Raw genomic sequence first — 19,235 nt, 5'->3', positions numbered from 1 at the left:
GGTAGATAAAGCAACATTATCGAGCACAAAGAAGCATAGATTCTCCAAGCATAAACTAAAGTGTACCAGTAATGAATAAAGTGGCTTAGACAGCAAAAGATGTGATTCTCTTAGAATAAGAGAGCCAAACATTCTTAAACAGCCTTAGAAACTACGTGAAGTTTTAACAATTGTTTATATGGGCTAGTCATAGAAAGAAGCAGTCTGAAAAACTCATAAAAGATTCAAATCAGATGTAGAAATCAAGCTTATGAAAGAAGTAGTGTTAAGATTCGGCACTAACATTTAAGAGAAAACTACCAAATTTGTATTTATATTCATTTAAATAGTGCTAAATATGTGTATCTTCTCATTCTACTTTGTACTTGTTTCTCTAAGTAAAATTGGGTATGAATATCAAATTAAAAATATATTTAAAGCATTCAGAAGTTGATATGGTTTAGTTGTGTCCCCACCCAAATCTCATCTTGAATTCCCATGTGTTGTGGGAGAGACCGGGGAGACGTAATCGAATCATGGGGGTGGGTCTTTCCTGCGCTGTTCTTGTGATAGTAAATAAGTCTCATGAGATCTGATGGTTTTAAAAAGAGAAGATATCCTGTACAAGCTGTCTTCTCGTCTGCCGCCATGTGAGATGCGCCTTTCACCTTGTGCCGTGATTGTGAGGCATCACCAGCCACCTGGAACTGTAAGTCTATTAAATCTCTTTTTCCTCCCAGTCTGGGGTATGTCTTTATCAGCAGTGTGAAAATGGATTAATACAGTAAATTGGTATCAATAGAGTGGAGCGCTGCTGAGAAGATACCCAAAAATGTGGATGCGACTTTGGAACTGGGTGGTTGGAACAGCTTGGAAGGCTCAGAAAAGTGTGGGAAAGTTTGGAACTCCCTAGAGATTTGTTGAATGGCTTTGACCAAAATACTGATAATGATAGGGACAATGAAATCCAGGGTGAGGTAGTCTCAGATGGAGATAAGGAACTTGTTGGGAACTGGAGCAAAGGTGACTCATTATGTTTTAGCAAAGAGACTGGTGGCATTTTGTCCCTGCCCTAGAGATCTGTAGAACTTTGAACTTGAGAGAGATGATTTAGGGTATCTGGTGGAAGAAATTTCTAAGCAGCAAAGTATTTAAGAGGTGACTTGGGTGCTGTTAAAGGCGTTCAGTTTTAAAAGGGAAACAGCATAAAATTCGGAAACTTGCAGCCTGACAATGGAATAGAAAAATCCTATTTTCTGAGGAGAAATTCAAGCTGGCTGCAGAAAGTTGCATAAGTAATGAGGGGCCAAATGTTAATCCCCAAGACAATGGAGAAAATGTCTCCACCGCATGTCAGAGGTCTTCATAGCAGCCTCTCCCATCACAGGCCCAGAGGCCTAGGAAGAAAAAGCGATTTTGTGGGCTGGGCCCAGGGTTGCTGTGCTGTGTGCAGCCTAGGAACTTGGTGCCCTGTGTCCCAGCTGCTCCAGTCATGGCTGAAAGGGGTCAATGTAGAGCTCAGGCTGTGGCTTCAGAGGGTGCAAGCCCCAAACCTTGGCAGTTTCCACGTGGTGTTGAGTCTGCAAGTGCACAGAAGTCATGAGGTTTGGGACCTCTGTCTAGATTTCAGAAGATGTATGGAAACGCCTGGATGTCCAGGCAGAAATTTGCTGCAGGGGTGGAGTGCTCATGGACAACCTCTGCTAGGGGAGTGCAGAAGGGAAATGTGGGGTCAGAGCCCCCATAAACAGCCCCTACTAGGGCACCATCTAGTGGAGCTGTGAGAAGAGGGCCATTGTCCTTCAGACTCCAGAATGGTAGATCTGCAGACAGCTTGCACTGTGTGCCCGGAAAAGCCGCAGACACTCAACGCCAGACTGTGAAAGCAGCCAGGAAGGGGGCTATACTCTGCAAAGCCACAGGAGCCCAAGGCCATGGAAGCCCACCTCTTGCATTAGTGTGACCTGGGTGTGAGACATAGAGTCAAAGAGATCATTCTGGAGCTTTAATATTTGACTGCCCTGCTGGATTTTGGACTTGTATGGGGCTTGTAGCCCCCCCTTTTTTTTGGCCAATTTTTCCCATTTGGAATGGCCATATTTACCCAACGACTGTACCCTCATTGTATCTATGAAGTAACCAACCTGCTTTTGATTTTATAGGCTCACAGGCGAAAGGGAATTGCCTTATTTCGAATGAGACTTTGGACTGTGGACTTCTGAGTTAATGCTGAAATGAGTTAAGACTTTGGGGGACTGCTGGGAAGGCATGATTGGTTTTGAAATGTGAGGACATGAGATTTGGGAGGGGTCGGGGTGGAATGATATGGTTTGGCTGTGTCCTCACTCAAATCTGATCTTGAATTCCCACATGTTGTGGGAGGGATCGGTGGGAGGTAATTGAATCACGGGGACAAGCCTTGCTGTTCTTGTGATACTGAATAAGTCTCACAAGATCTGATGGTTTTAAAAAGAGGAGTTCCCCTGCACAAGTTCTCTCTCTCTTTGCCTACTGCCATCTACGTTAAGACATGACTTGCTCCTCCTTGCCTTCCACCATGATTGCAAGGTGTCCCCAGCCATGTAGAACTGTAAGTCCATTAAATCCTTTTTCCTGTATAAATTACCCAGTTTCAGGTATGTCTTTATCAGCGGCATGAATATGGACTAATACAGAAATTAAAATGATGCCTGACACATAATTGCTTAATAAATATTAGCTATTATTATTTGACATTATCATTAGTGTTGTAAAATGAGCAAAGTCAAGTAAAAATGCATAACAATTTATGTTTTTTATTAATCCTGTCTAGCAAAGGAATCATAACCTCTGCAAATAATTATTCTAAATAATTATTCCTATCAGTTTACCTCTATCTCTTCCATCTTATTGCTCTAGTAGAAAAATCAGGCCAGGGCAGTGGCTCATGCCTGTAATCCTAGCACTTTGGAAGGCGAATGCAGGAGGATCATTTTTTGAGCCCAGGAGTTCAAGACAAGCCTAGGCAACATAGAAAGACCTTGTCTCTACAAAAAATTAAAAATTAGTTGGGTGTGGGAGTACATGCTTATACCAGCTACTTGGGAGGCTGAGGTGGGAGGACTGCTTGAGCCTGGGAGGTCGAATCTGCAGTGAGCTATGATCGTACCACCACACTCCAGGCTGGGTGACCCAGTGTGATCTCATCCCTCCCCAACCAAAAAAAAAAAAAAAAAAAAGAAAAAAAGAAAAAAAATATTAGTGTAACACTTCCTTACAAAAAGGTGGAGTATAGAAGGAGTACATTATGAACTCACAGAGCTAGCTAAGGTTTCTAGGCAGAAAGTGCAAAGGGCCAAATGGTTTCATTTAATTGCCTATGATAAAGTATGGATGGTGTAGGATGATCTTAAAAAGAAGCTGTTAGGCCAAGCATGGTGGCTTACGTCTGTAATCCCAGCACTTTGGGTAGGTGGATCACCTGCAGTTAGGAGTTCGAGACCAGCATGGCCAACATGGTGAAACCCCATCTCTACTAAAAATACAAAAATTAGCCCAGCGTGGTGGTGGTGCCTGTAATCCTAGCTACTGGGGAGGCTGAGGCAGGAAAATCACTTGACCTGGGAGGCAGAGGTTGCAGTGAGCCAAGATCGCACCACTGTACTCCAGCCTAGATGACAGAGCACGACTCTGTCTCAAAAAAAAAAAAAAGAATCTGTTACATTTTCAAGCAAAAGTTAGAGAAAACAGAGCCAGTACTTTCCGGTTCAAAAATAAGACTTTTTCTCATTTCCAGCTACTCCACACACCAAAAGGTTCTCAGAGTTAGACATGGTATCAGTAAAAGATGAAATCCAGGGAACTGCCAGTAAAACTGTGGCCTCAGTGTCAAGATCTAAGGATGAGACTGTAAGACCCTTCATTAACACCTCAGAAAGGTTTCTCTACCTCTCAATTGAGGCACCTGGACATGATTCTGTTTTTTGTTTGTTTGTTTGTTTGTTTGTTTTTTTTGATACAGAGTTTTGCTCTGCCATCCAGGCTAGAGTGCAGTGGCGCGATCTCGGCTCACTGCAACCTCCACCTCCCAGGTTCAAGGGATTCTCCTGCCTCAGCCTCCCAAGTAGCTGGGATTACAGGTGCGCACCACCACGCCCGGCTAATATTTGTATTTTTAGAAGAGCAGGGGTTTCACCATGTTGGCCAGGCTGGTCTCAAACTCCTGACCTCAGGTGATCCACCCGCCTCAGCCTCCCAAAGTGCTGGGATAACAGGCATTTGAGCCACTGCACCCAGCCATGGACGTGATTCTTGATGATGAGTTCCAAGATTTCAAGCCTAAGCCTAATGTCATAATGGATTGAGACATCAGGGGTCTAGGAAGGAAGGTGTTAAATGGTTTTTGCATATGAAAGAGGGAACCAGAGGATGGACTGCAGTAGTTTTCAATTACAGCCCCAATGAACCATGACTCCCAGTATTCTTGCCCTTGTATAGTCCCTCCTAAATTAAATCCTACACTGTGTCACTTTAATAAATTAAACAGAAAAACACTGTGCTAGTTCTAGGATTAAGTCTTAAGAAGAACTGCTAGCTTCTATATTTGCATTTTTGGGAGGCACAGAGAGTGAAGGAAGCCCAGCTATTCCAGCCCATCCAAGCATCCAGATGGCTAACCCCAGTCACAATCTTACTACAACTGTAGGAGAGACCTTAGGCAAGGCTGAAGAATAACTACTTAGGTAAACCACAGAATCATGAAAGATAATAGAAAATGGTTTTAAATCACTACGTTTGGGGATAGTTTGTTATGCAACAATAGATGGCCAAAACAACACGGATAGGCTACTCTGAATGTGCAGCATGGGGCACATGCCCACTTCTATGGCAAAGATATACAGCATAATGGATTTTTACATAGGTATATGCCCTGGTAACCACCACCAAGGGTATGACACATTTCCAACTCAAAAACCTAGATTGTGCCCTTTCCTGGTCAACTTCTACACTCTCCCCTTCGCTCCACTGAAGTAACTACAGTTCTCATTTCTATCATCACTGTAAGTTTTATTTGTATTTATCAGAGTAGTTTTTTTTTTTTTTTTGAGACAGGGTCCGACTCTGTCACCCAGACTGGAGTGCAGTGGCACAGATACGGTTCACTGCAGCCTCAACTTCCTTCAAGCAAGCCTCCTGCCTCAGCCTCCTGTGTGGCTGGGACCACAGGTCCTCACCACCACACCTGGCTAATTTTTTTTTTTTGTATAGACAGGGTGTCACTTTGTTGCCTAGGGTGGTCTTGAACTCCTGGGCTCAAGTGATCCTCCCCCATCAGCCTTCCCAAAGTGTTGGGATTACAGGCATCGGCCACCACACCAGGCCTGTTCTCTCTTCTTTCACTCAACATATTGTCTGGGAGATACATCTTTGTTGTTTTATCAGTAGTCCATCCTTTTTATTGCTGTATAAATATACCACAATTCTGCTGGTGGGCATTTAGATTACTTTGTGTTTGGGGCTTTAATGAGTAAAGCTGTTTGAGCCCTGTGATGGTTAATTTTATGTGTCAGGTTGACTAGGTGAATGGATGCCCAGAAAGCTGGTAAAACACTATTTCTAGGTGTGTCTGTGAGGGTGTTTTCAAAATAGATTAACATTTGAATCAGTAGACTGAGTAGAGAAGATCACCCTCACCTAATCTGATGATAGCACAAATAAAACAAAAAGGTAGAGGAAGGGCAAATTCCCTTTCTTCTTAAGCTGGGACATTCATCTTCTCTGGCCTTCAGTCAGACATCAGTGCTCCTGGATCTCTGGCCTTTAGACTCCAGGACTTAATACCAGGCATCCTCCTCCCCCTGGTTCTAGGGCTCCAGCCTTGGACTGAATTACACCACTGGTTTTCCTAGTTCTCCAGCAGGCAGACAGCATATTATGAAACTTCTTGGTCTCCATAATCATGTGAGCCAATTCCCATAATAAATCTTCTCTTATATATCTATATATATTCTATTGCTCTCTTTCTCCGGAGAGCCTTTGTATGTATATTATTCATTATTCCTGGATGAGTTCCTAAGAGTGGAATTGCTGGATTATAAGAATAGATGTATGTTAGTCTGGGTGCAGTGGTACATGCCTGTAATCCCAGCACTTTGAGAGGCCAAGGTGGGCAGATACTTGAGCTCAGAAGTTCGAGACCAGCCTGGGCAATATGACAAAACCCCATCTCTGCAAAAAATATAAAGGAAAAATTGGCCAGGCGTGGTGGCATGTGCCAGTCATCTCAGCTACTCCGGAGGCTGATGTGGGAGGATTGTTTGAGAGCTTGAGCCCTGGAGGTTGAGGCTGCAGTGAGCTGAGATCACTTCACTGCACTGCACTCCAGCCTGGGTGACAGAGTGAGACCCTGTCTCAAAAAAAAAAAAAAAAAATTGATGTAGTATTAATTGCATTTCCTTGATAAGCAATGATTTTAAATACATTTTCATTTGTTTATTGGCCATTTGGATATCCTCTTTTATAAAAGATCTGTTCAAGTCTCATGCATATTTTGATTTTATTTTATTTTTATTTATTTATTTATTTAGAGATGGAGTCTTGCTCTGTTGCCCAGGCTAGAGTGCAGTGGCACAATCTCAGCTCACTGCAACCTCTGCTTCCTGGGTTCAAGCAATTTTCCTGCCTCAGCCTCCCAAGTAGCTGGGATTACAGGCGCCCGCCACCACACCTGGCTAATTTTTGTATTTTTAGTAGAGATGGGGTTTCACCATGTTGGCCAGGCTGGTCTCAAACTCCTGACCTCGTGATCCGCCCACCTCAGACTCCCAAAGCGCTGGGATTACAGGTCTGAGCCACCGCACCCGGCTGCATATTTTTTATTTAAAAAACTTTTTATTGTGGTAAAATACATACAACAAAAGTTACCACTTTACTATTTTAAAGTATGTAACTGTACTTATGCCTATTTTTAATTAGGTTATCTTTTTTTCTTGTTTTTTTAGACATTTAAAAATATATACATATATTCAGGATATAAAATCTTTGTTGAACATATACACACCCACACACACACAGAATGCAAATGTCTTCACTCAGTGTGTTCTCTATTGTCTTAATGCTGTCTTTGATGAAAATTAGTTCATAATTAACAAAGCCTAAATTAGCAATATTTTCTGATTAGTGATATTTGTATCCTGTTTAAGAAGTCAGCCACCCCAAGGACATGAAGACATTCTCCTGTGTTTTCTTCTAGAAGTTTATTGTTTTCCTTTCACATTTAGGTCTTGATTTACCTTCCTTTTTACTGGCGGGTAATAAGTGTTTGCAACTGAGTTGTTTTATCAGTGCATTTCCTGCCTGTAAAATTTTGGGGGTCTGACAAACTTTTTAATTTTGTCTCGTCTTTGCCCCTTTTGGTTTAAGCTGGTAGTGTTGCTTCAGGTATAAAATTCTCAAAATCTTTGTGGGATTCTCACATATGTCAAGGGAATCCATGTCATTAAGACAGGAGTGTTCTCTCAAAATTCTTTCTGGATAACCCTATCTCTGTTCCTGACTTCTGCTTAGATGACTGATTGGATCCATGAGTTATATGCCTAACCTTCCCAGCAAAAGTTTGTCTCTGCTCTGTGTAATCCCCAGAGCAAGCTACATCACTTTTTGTAATAGCCTGAGAATTTTCCAAATCATCAAGCTCTGGTTGCTTTTAACCTAACAGCTCCTTACTCACTTCATCTCTTTCTTCTCATATTCTACTATAAGAAATAAGGAGAAACCAGATAACAAATCCCACACTTTACTTGGAAATTTCCTCAGCTAAATATCCAAGTTCATTGCTTAAAAGTTCTATTTTCCACCTCACAGTAGAATATAATTCAGCCAAGTTTTCTGCCACTTTATAACAAGGATAGCCTTCCCTCCAGTTTCTAATAACGTGTCCCCCATTTCCTTCTGAAACTTCACCAAAGGCACCTTTAACATTCATGTTTCTAGCAAATTCTGTTCACGATGATACACATATTCTCTAAGATAACAGCAGCTTTGTCTTTCATTTTCCTCATTTCCTTCTGAGCTCTCACAAAACCTAGGCTTTTCCCTATCATGCACCTTAAAATTCTTCCAGCCTTTGCTCATTACCCAGTTCCAAAGCCACTTCCACCATTAAGTATTTGTTACATCAGCACCTTACTTCCTGGCACCAAACTCTGTATAAGCTTCCTAGGGCTGCCATAATAAATTACCATAAGACGAGTGATTTAAAGCAACAGAAATTAATTCTCTTATAGTTGTGAAGGACAAGTCTGAAATTGATGTGTTGGCAGGGCTACACTCCCTCTGATGGCTCTAGGGGAGAATCCTTCCTTGACTCATTCAGTTTCTGTGGCTCCTGGCATTTTTTTTTTTAAATTAAATTTAAATTTTACTTTTTCTGCCAACACCATGATTTTAATTTATTTATTTATTGTCCCTGACATTCTTTTTTTTTTTTTTTTTTGGAGACAGAGTCTCACTCTGTCACCCAGGCTGGAGTGCAGTGGTAGGATCCCTGCTCACGGTAACCTCTGCTTTCCGGGTTCAAGCAATTCTCCTGTCTCAGCCTCTGAGTAGCTGGGATTACAGGCACCTACCACCACACCCGTCTAACTTTTGTATTTTTAGTAGAAACAGGGTTTCACCATGTTGGTCAGGCTGGTTTGGAAATCCTGACCTCAAATGAGCCGCCTGCCTCAGCCTCCCAAAGTGCTGAGATTACAGGCGTGAGCCACTGTGCCTGCTTGGCCCCTGACGTTCTTTAACTTGTGGAAGCATAACTCAAATCTCTGCCTTCATCTTCATACAGCCTTCTCTGTGTCTCAAATCTCTTTCTCTGTTCTCTTTTTTTTTTTTTTTTTTTTTTTGAGATGGAGTCTCAATCTGTCACCCAGGCTGGAGTGCAGTGGCGCGATCTCCGCTCACGGCAAGCTCCGCCTCCCGGGTTCACGCCATTCTCCTGCCTCAGCCCCCCGAGTAGCTGGTACTACAGGTGCCTGCCACAACACCCGGCTAATTTTTTGTATTTTTTATAGAGATGGGGTTTCACTGTGTTAGCCAGGATGGTCTGGATCGCCTGACCTCATGATCCGCCCGCCTTGGCCTCCCAAAGTGTTGGGATTACAGGCGTGAGCCACTGTGCCCGGCCCTCTCCTTTCTCTTGTAAGGACAACAATCACTGGATTTAGGACCCATTCTAAATTCAAAATGATCTCATCTCAAGATCCTTAATTGCAACTACAAAGACCTTACTAACAAAAATGTCCACTGTATTAGTTTGCTAGGTGTGTCATAACAAAATGCCACAACTGAGGGGCTGAAATAACAGTTCTGGAGGCTGGAAGTCAAATCAAGATGTCAGCAGGATTGGTTACTTTTGAGGACTAAGAGGAAGACTCTGTTAGGCCTAACCTCTATCTTTTGGTGTTTGCTCTGTTATATGTATATGTTATATGTATTTTACCACAATAAAATTTTTTTTAAATAAAAAATATGTAGCCAGGCGCAGTGGCTCATGCCTGTAATCCCAGCACTTTGGGAGGCCGAGGTGGGTGGATCACGAGGTCAGGAGTTTGAGACCAGCCTGGCCAACATAATGAAACCCCATCTCTACTAAAAATACAAAAATTAGCCGGGTGTGGTGGCGGGCGCCTGTAATCCCAGCTACTTGGGAGGCTGAGGCAGGAAAATTGCTTGAACCCGGGAGGTGGAGGTTGCAGTGAGCTGAGATTGTGCCACTGCACTCCAGCCTGGGCAACAGAGTAACACCAATCTTTGGTGTTCCTTGGCTTGTAGAAGTGTCATTCTGACCTCAACTTTCATGTTTATGTGGCATTCACCCTGTATGCATGCATCTGTGTCTAAATTCCCCCTTTTCATTTTTATTTTTTAAATTATTTATTTATTTAGAGACAGAGTCGCACTCTGTCACCCAGGCTGGAGTGCAGTGGCATGATCTCAGCTCGCTGCAACCTCTGCCTCTCAGGTTCAAGCGATTCTCATGCTTCAGCCTCCCAAGTCGCTGGGACTACAGGCACAAAGCACGATGCCTGGCTAATTTTTGTATTTTTTTAGTAGAGACGGGATTTCACCATGTTGGCCAGGCTGGTCTCAAACTCCTGACCTCAGGTGATCCACCTGCCTCGGCCTCCCAAAGTGTTGGGATTACAGGCATGAGCTGCCATGCCCGACCAAAATTACCCCTTTTTATAAGGACATCAGTCATATTGGATTAGGGCCCAACCTGATTACTTCATCTTAACTAATTACATCTTTAACGACCCAATTTCCAAATTAGGTCATATTCTGAGGTGCTAGCTGTTAGAACTTCAATATAAGAGTTCTTAGGGACACAGTTCAACCCATAACAGTTACATTCCTAGGAACCAGGAGTTAGGACATAGACATATCTTTCAGGGTGGTTGCGGGGGAGACACAATTCTGCCCACTACAGCATTTATTTTTGCTTTTCAATATTTTAAATATTTCACTCCCCTCTCTTTTTGGTTGCACATGGCTGGTACCATTCCAGAAGGGAAGTTTATTATATACAATGGATGCCTTAGCCACTTTACCCTTAATATTTCAATGTGTATTTCATAGAATATTTTCTTACATAACTGCAAAAACAATAATATTCAGGGAATTCAACATTAATAAAATATTTTGTCTAATCTACCATCAATAGTCTAGTTTCCTCAATTGTCCCAATAATTTTTTTTCCCTTGAAAAGAATTCTGCTCTAGATCATATATTCATTTAGTTGTCATGTATCTTTTTAGTGTCTCTTTCAATCTAGAACAAGTCCTTAGCCTTTCTTGGCTTTCATGACATTGACATTTTTAAAAGAATACTGGCCAGTTGTTGTTTTTTAATACTATATGTCTGACTTTGGCTTTGTCTGATATTTACTCATGATTAAATTCAGGTTATACATTTCTAGTCAGAATACTACATAGTGTTATCCTCCCTCACAGGTGACAGTAGTTTTGATCACTCAGGCAAAGTATTGTTTGTTTCTATATATATAGTTACTATATGCCCCCTGGCAACTGGCAGGAGGCACTTTAAGACAGCAGTCCCCAACCTTTTTGGCAACAGGGACCAGTTTCATGTAAAGCAATTTTTCCACAGACAGGAGATTGGGGGTGTAGGAGATGGGGGGATGGTTTCAGGATGAAACTGTTCCACTTCAAATCATCAGGCTTTAGATTCTCATAAGGAGCACACAACCTACATCCCTCAGATGCACAGTTCACAATAGGGTTTGAGTTCCCGTGAGTTCCCGCCACTGATCTGACAGGAGGCAGAGCTCAGGCGGTAATGCTCGCTCAGCTGCTGCTCACCTCCTGCTCTGTGACCTATTTCTAACATGCCACGGACCAGTACTGGTCTGTGACCAGGGGACTGGAGACCCCTGCTTTAAGATCATGCAAATATCTTGTTCCTCATCAAATCTCTCCACAATCCTGACCCCAGATTTATACCCATTAATGATTCTTGTCCAATCAATCTTTACTATGATGTTTGCAAAATGATTCCCTAATTTGACTGTTTATTCCACATTTATTAATCAGCATCCTAGCATATGGAAAAGTTTTCCTTTTCACCAATTTATCTATCATCAGTATGGACTCATGAGTTCCTATTTTTTCAATGGTTCAATATTGTCCTTATTTATTTTAATGCCAAATAGTCCTAGATTTGGCCAGTAGGGGCCTCTTCAAGCTAGCTTCTGTGTTCTTTCAACATGCCTTTATCATTTTTTTAAACAATTCCTTGCTTTCTGTTAACATTACGATGTTCCAGGATAATCATACCTTTTCTTCCCCAGCCCTGGAGACCAGCCATTTCTCCAGAAATCCCCGATTCCTTTTAGTAGGAAATGGTATTAGAAAACAAAATATGAGTTCCAGACATGCTGATTACTTATCAGGATAAGTCTGAGTCTACATCTGTGCTGTCCAGTTTGGTAGCCATTACCCACATGTGGCTACTTAAATTAAAATTAAAAACAAAATAAATTAAATATTCAGGATGGGCACAGTAGCTCACACCTGTAATCCCAGCACTTTGGGAGGCTAAGGCAGGAGGATCACTTGAGCCCAGGAGTTCAAGACCAGCTTGGGCAACATAGCGAGACTTCTAAAAAAAAAAAAAAAAAAAAAAACTCAGTTCCTCAATTACATAAGCCATGTTTCATGTGCTCAATAGCTACATGTGTCTAGGAGCTACCATATTGGACAGTATAGATTTATAGAGCATTAGAATCATTACAGAAAGTTCTATGGTTCTCAAGACTTTCCATAAAGAAAAAAAAGAAAGTTCTATGGGATATGGAATATCACTATTCTAGACCACTGCAGTAGGCAAATCTAGGAAACACACACACACACACACACACACACACACACACAGAGTTCCAATTCTCTATTCCCTTTTAAATATTTTCCTATGTTCCACTTCATTAATTCTTTAACACATTAAACAATTATTTATTGAGCACATTCTATCAGACAGGTACTCTTCAAGGCCCTGTAGATCTGGAAATAAAAAGATACAGCCCCTATTATCTAAAAACATACCATACTTTTTTCTGAAAAGTCAGAAAAGAAATGATTATAAAATAGTATAATAAATTCCAACTTAGCAAGGTTAAAACAGGGTGCTATAACAATACATATACCATTCTGGGCATGTCAAGGAAGGCTTCCTGAGAGAAATGACATTTAAATTAAGTTTAGAAAGGTAAATAATTATTGGGCTGACAATATGGGAGATAAGCTGAGGGTAACAGAATTTGCTATTCTCCATCACTTTTTTCATCTTTGTTCCATTTATTCACTTAAAATCCTTTCTTTCTCTTCACCATAACCTTCAAAACTCTGCTTATCTTTCAAAACCCATCTTTTCTATATATTTCCTAATACCTCTAACCTTACAAACCCTGAAATATACTGTCTTTACTGATTTCAGGCCCACAAAAGGTTTGGTTTATTTTTGTTGCTATAAATGTTTATAAAAAGAACATGGGCTTTCAAATCAGATTTACTGCCTCAGCCTCCCTAGTGGATGGGATTACAGGCACCTGCCACCACGCTGGGCAAATTTTTGTATTTTTCACGCTGGGCTAATTTTTGTATTTTTAGTAGAGACGGGGTTTTGCCATGTTGGCCAGGCCAGTCTCGAACTCTTGACCTCAAGTGATCCCTCTGCCTTGGCCTCCCAAAGTACTGGGATTACAGGCGTAAGCCACTGCGCCCGGCAGGAAAAGTCTTTTAATGAAAGCTAATTTGTCAGAATCCACATTCCTATTTATAACTGGACCCTGGTAAAAGAGTTTAAAATTGGTTCCTAATAAAACAAAGCATCTTTATTTTAATAAACATATTTAAATAGATAACGTAATGATAATCAGAAACAATATTAAATAGTAGTATCAATAATTTCTTTCCTTTGATATATTAAGAAATCTAACATAATTGTCAGGGGGAAGCATATCCAGCAAGAAGTAGAGATAACTTATTTTGCTTTTCATCACAGCTGGTTTAAAAGTACACTAAAGGAAGTATACCCATTATTTTGTCCACACATGAAAAATATGTTTTACAAAATGAATGTTTCTAATGAAGTATACTTAATTTGTAAAAATTGTAAGCATGAGCATCTAAAATTGTATTGCTTATGTTCTAGAAGAAGGAAAAGGAGCACTCAACAAGATTAATAAATATCAAACCTAAAAAGGAAAGCAATGTTACTTCTTCCAAAATAACTGACAGCTGTGCAGATTTTCTTCTTCTGAGCAAACATTTATGAGACAAATATGTAGTACATTTGTGTTTACCCTCTTATCTTTGCCAGTACATTTTAAAAATCATCTTGACACTTCATTTTCTCTCAAATTAGTTTAGGCATAATAGATTTTTTTAAAAAACTGGGGATGTGAGAAGTTTCAGAGTACACTGCTTGCAATGTTTAAAAAATTACTAAAGCCCACTTTAATATTATTAATATCTACTATATCATTTATAAACTATATTTGTAAGTTTTCTACATGTAATTATTCAAAATAAGTGTTATTCTAAATAACAATCTACATCTTCTCATACACGAAATATGCTGATGGTGAATCTTTGATCATGTTTTCTTCCCAAAGGCAGCCTTACCTGTGGAGTCCAATAAAAAGTAGGGCTCAATCTGTAGAGTTTTCGTTTGTGGAAACTCTGAAGTGGCCTTGTTCGGGCTGATGTACTCATGAAAGTCAAGGATGAAGATTTCAGTCTTGTCCTGTCTTTTCTCTTTTTCTTACTGTGCTTCTGGTTAAGTAACCAGCTACTGGAGGAAGACAGCTCATCTAAGTTCTCTGATGCACTGAAATGCCATGAAATAATTAGGGGGTGGGAAGGGAATAAAACAAAACAAAACAAACAAAAAAGACAAAGAAAACTAAATGTAAATTGCCTTGATCTATTGTGACAGAAGAATATTAATTTTAACCAATTTTCGGTAACAACTGGTAAAATATTTTGTATTAATGGGAAATTACATATTCAAGTTGTGAAAACCATCTTTACATCTATTTTCTCCTGCAAAACAAATACACTATAAGTTAGGAAATGCTCATGAGTTTACTACTGTAATATAATTGCTCATTGTAAAACAATAATTCATGTCAATTACAGTATTTTAACTATTTACACAAAATTCTTTTTGTGTATGATGAAAATACATAGATTACAGGTTTTTAAAAGAGCTAAAGTCATCACTCCATTATTAGTTAGTTTGTTTGTTTGTTTGTTTGTTTGTTTGTTTTTTTTTTTTGAGGTGGAGTCTCACTCAGCCGCCCAGGCTGGAGTGCAGTGGTGCGATCTCGGTTCACTGCAACCACCGTCTCCCGGTTTCAAGTGATTCTCCTGTCTCAGCCTCCCAAGTATCTAGGATTATAAGCATCTGCCATCATGCTTGCTACCTGCTAGTTTTTGTATTTCAGTAGAGATGGGGTTTCACCATGTTGGCCAGGCTGGTCTTGAACTCCTGACCTCAGGTGATCCGCCCATCTTGGCCTCCCAAAGTGCTGGGATTACAGGCATGAGCCACTGCACCCAGCTATTAGTTGCTCTTATATAAGCACTACATATTAATAACATTTCAGTGAATTTTGAAACAGAGCTGTAACCCTACTATATTTTAGGATTTTTAAATTTCCAATGCTACAGAAACAACTATAAAATAATGAAATAGATCACCTAAGCTACATATGAAAAGAGCATAATTTTATATTTATTCTTTATATTATTTTTTAAAAATTATATTTAAATATTTCAAATATTTTACAATATCAGAACATCAGGAGGATGATAACCCTCATTGCCACATAAATTTAACTTCATTTACACTATTATATTATATATAGTATATATACAATAATTAAGCTTTTCAGGCCCTACAAGGTACCAATTTTAATCTTAGTTATGTAGACAAAAGCTAATCAATTTAGTATTCTAATATTAACAAATGAATCTGCTATTATGTGACACTGCTGTTCAATATATAAGTTCTAAATATGCTATTTGGTTCAAGTAGAATTGGTGTTTACCAGTAAATATAAAATATGGTTTTTCTATAGCAGTATTGTTTTTGAATCATATTTATGGCTACTATAAAGTATTATATTAGCTTGTGGATAAAGTAAATAATTCAAGAATGCTTTACATAGTAATAAGAAACCAGAAATAAAGGTGTCTGAATGGCTTGTGTTGGTAAAACTAAACAATAATTAAATATGGCATTTGGTGACTATCATACATTCAACAAATACATAATTGCTTATGCACTACTGGCCAGACCAGTATAGAAAAAAAGAGTTGATGACAACTACCTCACTTTTAAAATATTAAGTCTCCAGAGAGCTCTAGCAAGAATGCTTTAAGTCTCGGTAAATAAAAGGTTCTAAAAATCTTTCATCATGTTGATGGCTAAGAAAGATTTAGGGTATAATGCTTCCCTCAAATTAGCAGGTCCAATCTCACAGCTAGATTTTATTTTCTGTCATATCAAGGGGGAGCAGAAGGCATACAGGAGAGCCAATATGAAGTTAGGCACTGAACAGGCTAAGTGGCTAGCATAGAAGTGAGTCGAGGTCAAGAAGAAGACAGGTTTCAGTAGGTAGCTGGCATTAGAGGCAGTTAAGTTAGGAGAAGTAGGATCCAGGAAGTTAGGAGTAGATCCAGCACCAAAAGAGTTTCTTTGTCCAGCAAGTCAGAAGCACCTTTAGGCAGAACTTACACTGGCTCTTAAAAGACATTGCTCAAGGACGTGTCTAGGGAAAATTAAAAGCTTATTCCAGAGCCTGAGACCTACTTAACTAACTTTTACCACTATTTACAACTCCAGTTGTTAATGAGATGTTAGCTTTCCCCTGCCCACAGAAGGCTTAGCCCAAAGAATATGAGCCCTCATCTTATGAAATGAAAGGACACAACTTCTGAACTGGCTAGAGGCTAATAGGCTGGCTTAAAGATAATTGGAAAGCTTATCATTTGTGTCACTAAATGTTATACAGTCATGTGTCACTTAACAATGGGGATACCTTCTGAGAAATGCGTCATTAGGTGATTTTTTATTTGTGTGAACACCATTGAGTGTACTTACACAAACCTAGATGGTAAAGCCTACTACACACCTAGGCTATATGGTATAGCCTCTTGCTCCTGGGCTACAAACCTGTAAAACATGTTACCATACTGAATGCTGTAGGCAACTGTAACATGGTAGACATGGTAAGTATTAGTGTATCTAAAACAGAAAAAGTAATGCATTGCTCTACAACATTATCATAGTTACAATGTCACTAGATAATAGAAATTTTTCAGCTTCATTATAATCTTATGGGACCACTGTTGTATATGTGGTCCTTCGTTGACTAGAAACATCATTATGTGGTGCATTACAGTATATAATTTTTAAATTTCTAAGGGGGCTAACATATTACCAGAGAAAAAAAAGGTTCAGTTTTATTCCTTTTCTTATGTTCCCAACTGCAGGCAATTTATCCTTAGATTCTAACACTTTCTAATTAATAAGAATTCTTGCAAAGTATCATCAACATCTATCCTCAAATAAATGAAGGAATGCATGGAAATTTAAAGATGTGAAATATGTTTATTTCACTACTAATCAATGTGCAAACTGCATATTCTTATCAAAGCTAATGTAGTACAAAATCATTTCCATAAATAATGGATGAAGGTTATTGTAAATGGTTATTCTAAACCACTGATAAATTCACTTATTTCGCACATTAACAATAATGAGACGGCCCAATCAATGAACCTCACTGAAAGCAAAACATGAGGAAAATCCTGAGAAAATTTTGAGGAAGACAACACAAGGCTGATCCTGTGCCTCTGTAATCTAATGCTTTTTCCCCAGGAGACGATGATTCAGGTAATTAAGTATTGACTAAAATAGGAACTTAATGGTATCTGTAAGACAAGGATATCATTAATAAATCAATATAAGACACCATCATCACACGACATTTTTAAAAAAAAAAATAATAAGGTTTATCTCTTTTTAAAAATCTTTCTTTCTTTTTTACAGACAGGGTTTCCTTCTGTTGCCCAGGCTGGAAGGCAGTAGTACAATTGTAGCTCACTGCAGCCTCAAATTCCTGGGCTCAAGGGATCCTCCGGCCTCAGCTTTCTGAGTAGCTAGGACTACAAATGTGCACCACAACGCCTGGCCAGATGACAGTCCTTAAAAATTTTTTTTTAAGTCATAATAAGAAGATGAGAAGGTCCAGAAGAAAAAGAATATTTCAATAAATGATAAAGCTTAGTGTTCCCACTGAGATTAAAGTGTACCTATGAAACCCTAGAAACTGAGGATGCAATAGGCTACCATCAAATATTGTTGTAGAATAATTATCAAAATATAATTATCGGCTGGGCACAGTGGCTCACACCTGTAACCCCAGTACTTTGGGAGGCCAAGGTGGGCGGTTCACTTGAGGTCAGGAGTTCGAGACCAGCCTGGCCAACATAATTAAACCCCGTCTCTACTAAAAATACAAAAATTAGCCGGACCTGGTGGCCCATACCTATAATCCTAGCTACTCTGGAGGCTGAGGCAGGAGAATCGCTTGAACCTGGGAGGCAGAGGTTGCAGTGAGCTGAGATTGAGCCCCTGTAAGCCTGGGAAACAGAGTAAGACTCTGTCTCCAAAAAAAAAAAATATATATATATATATATATATATATAGTTCTCATTGTACTTCTAAAAAAGCAAACTTACAAGTGGGAGAGAACCAGTTGAAGCAACACATTACTTTTTTTTTTTTTTTTTTTAAGATTTCTAACTGGAAGCTGGAGAATAAAAAAAGTCTTCCAAATGATACAGTTTAGATCCTTTGGGTTGCAGGCATATAACATAACTTGTTCTGAAAAGGAATTAAATAATTGAAGATGGGGAAGTAGTGAGAGTGGGTTTCAGGCTTATACCTTTCTATATTTCCCTGGCCTCCTCCCTAATCCAAGCTATCTTGTACCAGGGTTACTCAGTAGCCTTGAAACTGGTCTCCCTCATCCACATTTTCCCTTCTAGTCCCTTCTATACCAATTATTTGGAAAGAACAATCTGATCCTGTCATACCTGCCCTGCCACCCTACAACATACACACACACACACACACACACACACACACACACACACACTGCTTAAAATCTTCCAACATCCTCCCATTGCTCTTGAAAGACTTAAATCCTTAATCTTTTAAAAGGCCCTGATAGGTCTGGCCTCTGCCGTAGTTCTCTTGTCTCATCTTGCATGATGCTTTCCCTTGTTCTCTGTGTTCTGAGAAAGAAAACAAATTTTTAATCGGAGAAATGCAAGTCCCTTTAAATTACCAGGCCCAGAGAAGCATTAAAATGTGACACGGCATGCCTATAGTTCTGGCTACTCAGCAGGCTTGAGGCAGGAGGATCTCTTGAGCCTAGGAGTCTGAATCTAGCCTGGGCAACAAAGAGAGACCGTCTCTACAAAAATAAAAAATAAACAAACAAAAATGTGACAGCAGTCATGTCTTGCTCCCCGCTTGAGCTAAATACTTAACTCTTGAAGCCACTTGCTATGTGGGCTGTAGACTAACTGACAACAAGTAGCCAAAACATACTATACACTAGACACCTTACCAAACTATAGTTCAACAACATATAGCCAATCAGTAATCAATGTTACTTTTGTAAACCA

At 39.7% G+C, this 19,235-nt stretch overlaps 1 protein-coding gene across 6 annotated transcripts in view; it reads right to left on the bottom strand.

Annotated features, from left to right (window-relative positions):
- The window catches only part of KANSL1L (KAT8 regulatory NSL complex subunit 1 like), a 178,865-nt gene that overhangs the window by 42,994 nt on the left and 116,636 nt on the right, over positions 1 to 19,235 (bottom strand). For 5 of the 6 annotated variants that reach the window (XM_032754671.2, XM_032754669.2, XM_058438908.1 and 2 more), the window contains exon 6: positions 14,154 to 14,358. In XM_032754671.2, coding sequence (XP_032610562.1) covers positions 14,154 to 14,358 — 205 coding nt within the window. The remainder of the gene's footprint in view (positions 1 to 14,153; positions 14,359 to 19,235) is intronic. The other variant, XM_058438901.1, reaches the window with a different exon arrangement.

The sequence above is a fragment of the Hylobates moloch genome, unplaced genomic scaffold (assembly GCF_009828535.3).
Source record: "Hylobates moloch isolate HMO894 unplaced genomic scaffold, HMol_V3 SCAFFOLD_1, whole genome shotgun sequence".
NCBI lineage: Eukaryota > Metazoa > Chordata > Mammalia > Primates > Hylobatidae > Hylobates > Hylobates moloch.
Note: the sequence above shows the minus strand (reverse complement) of the source record. Positions and strands in the feature narration are given on the sequence as shown.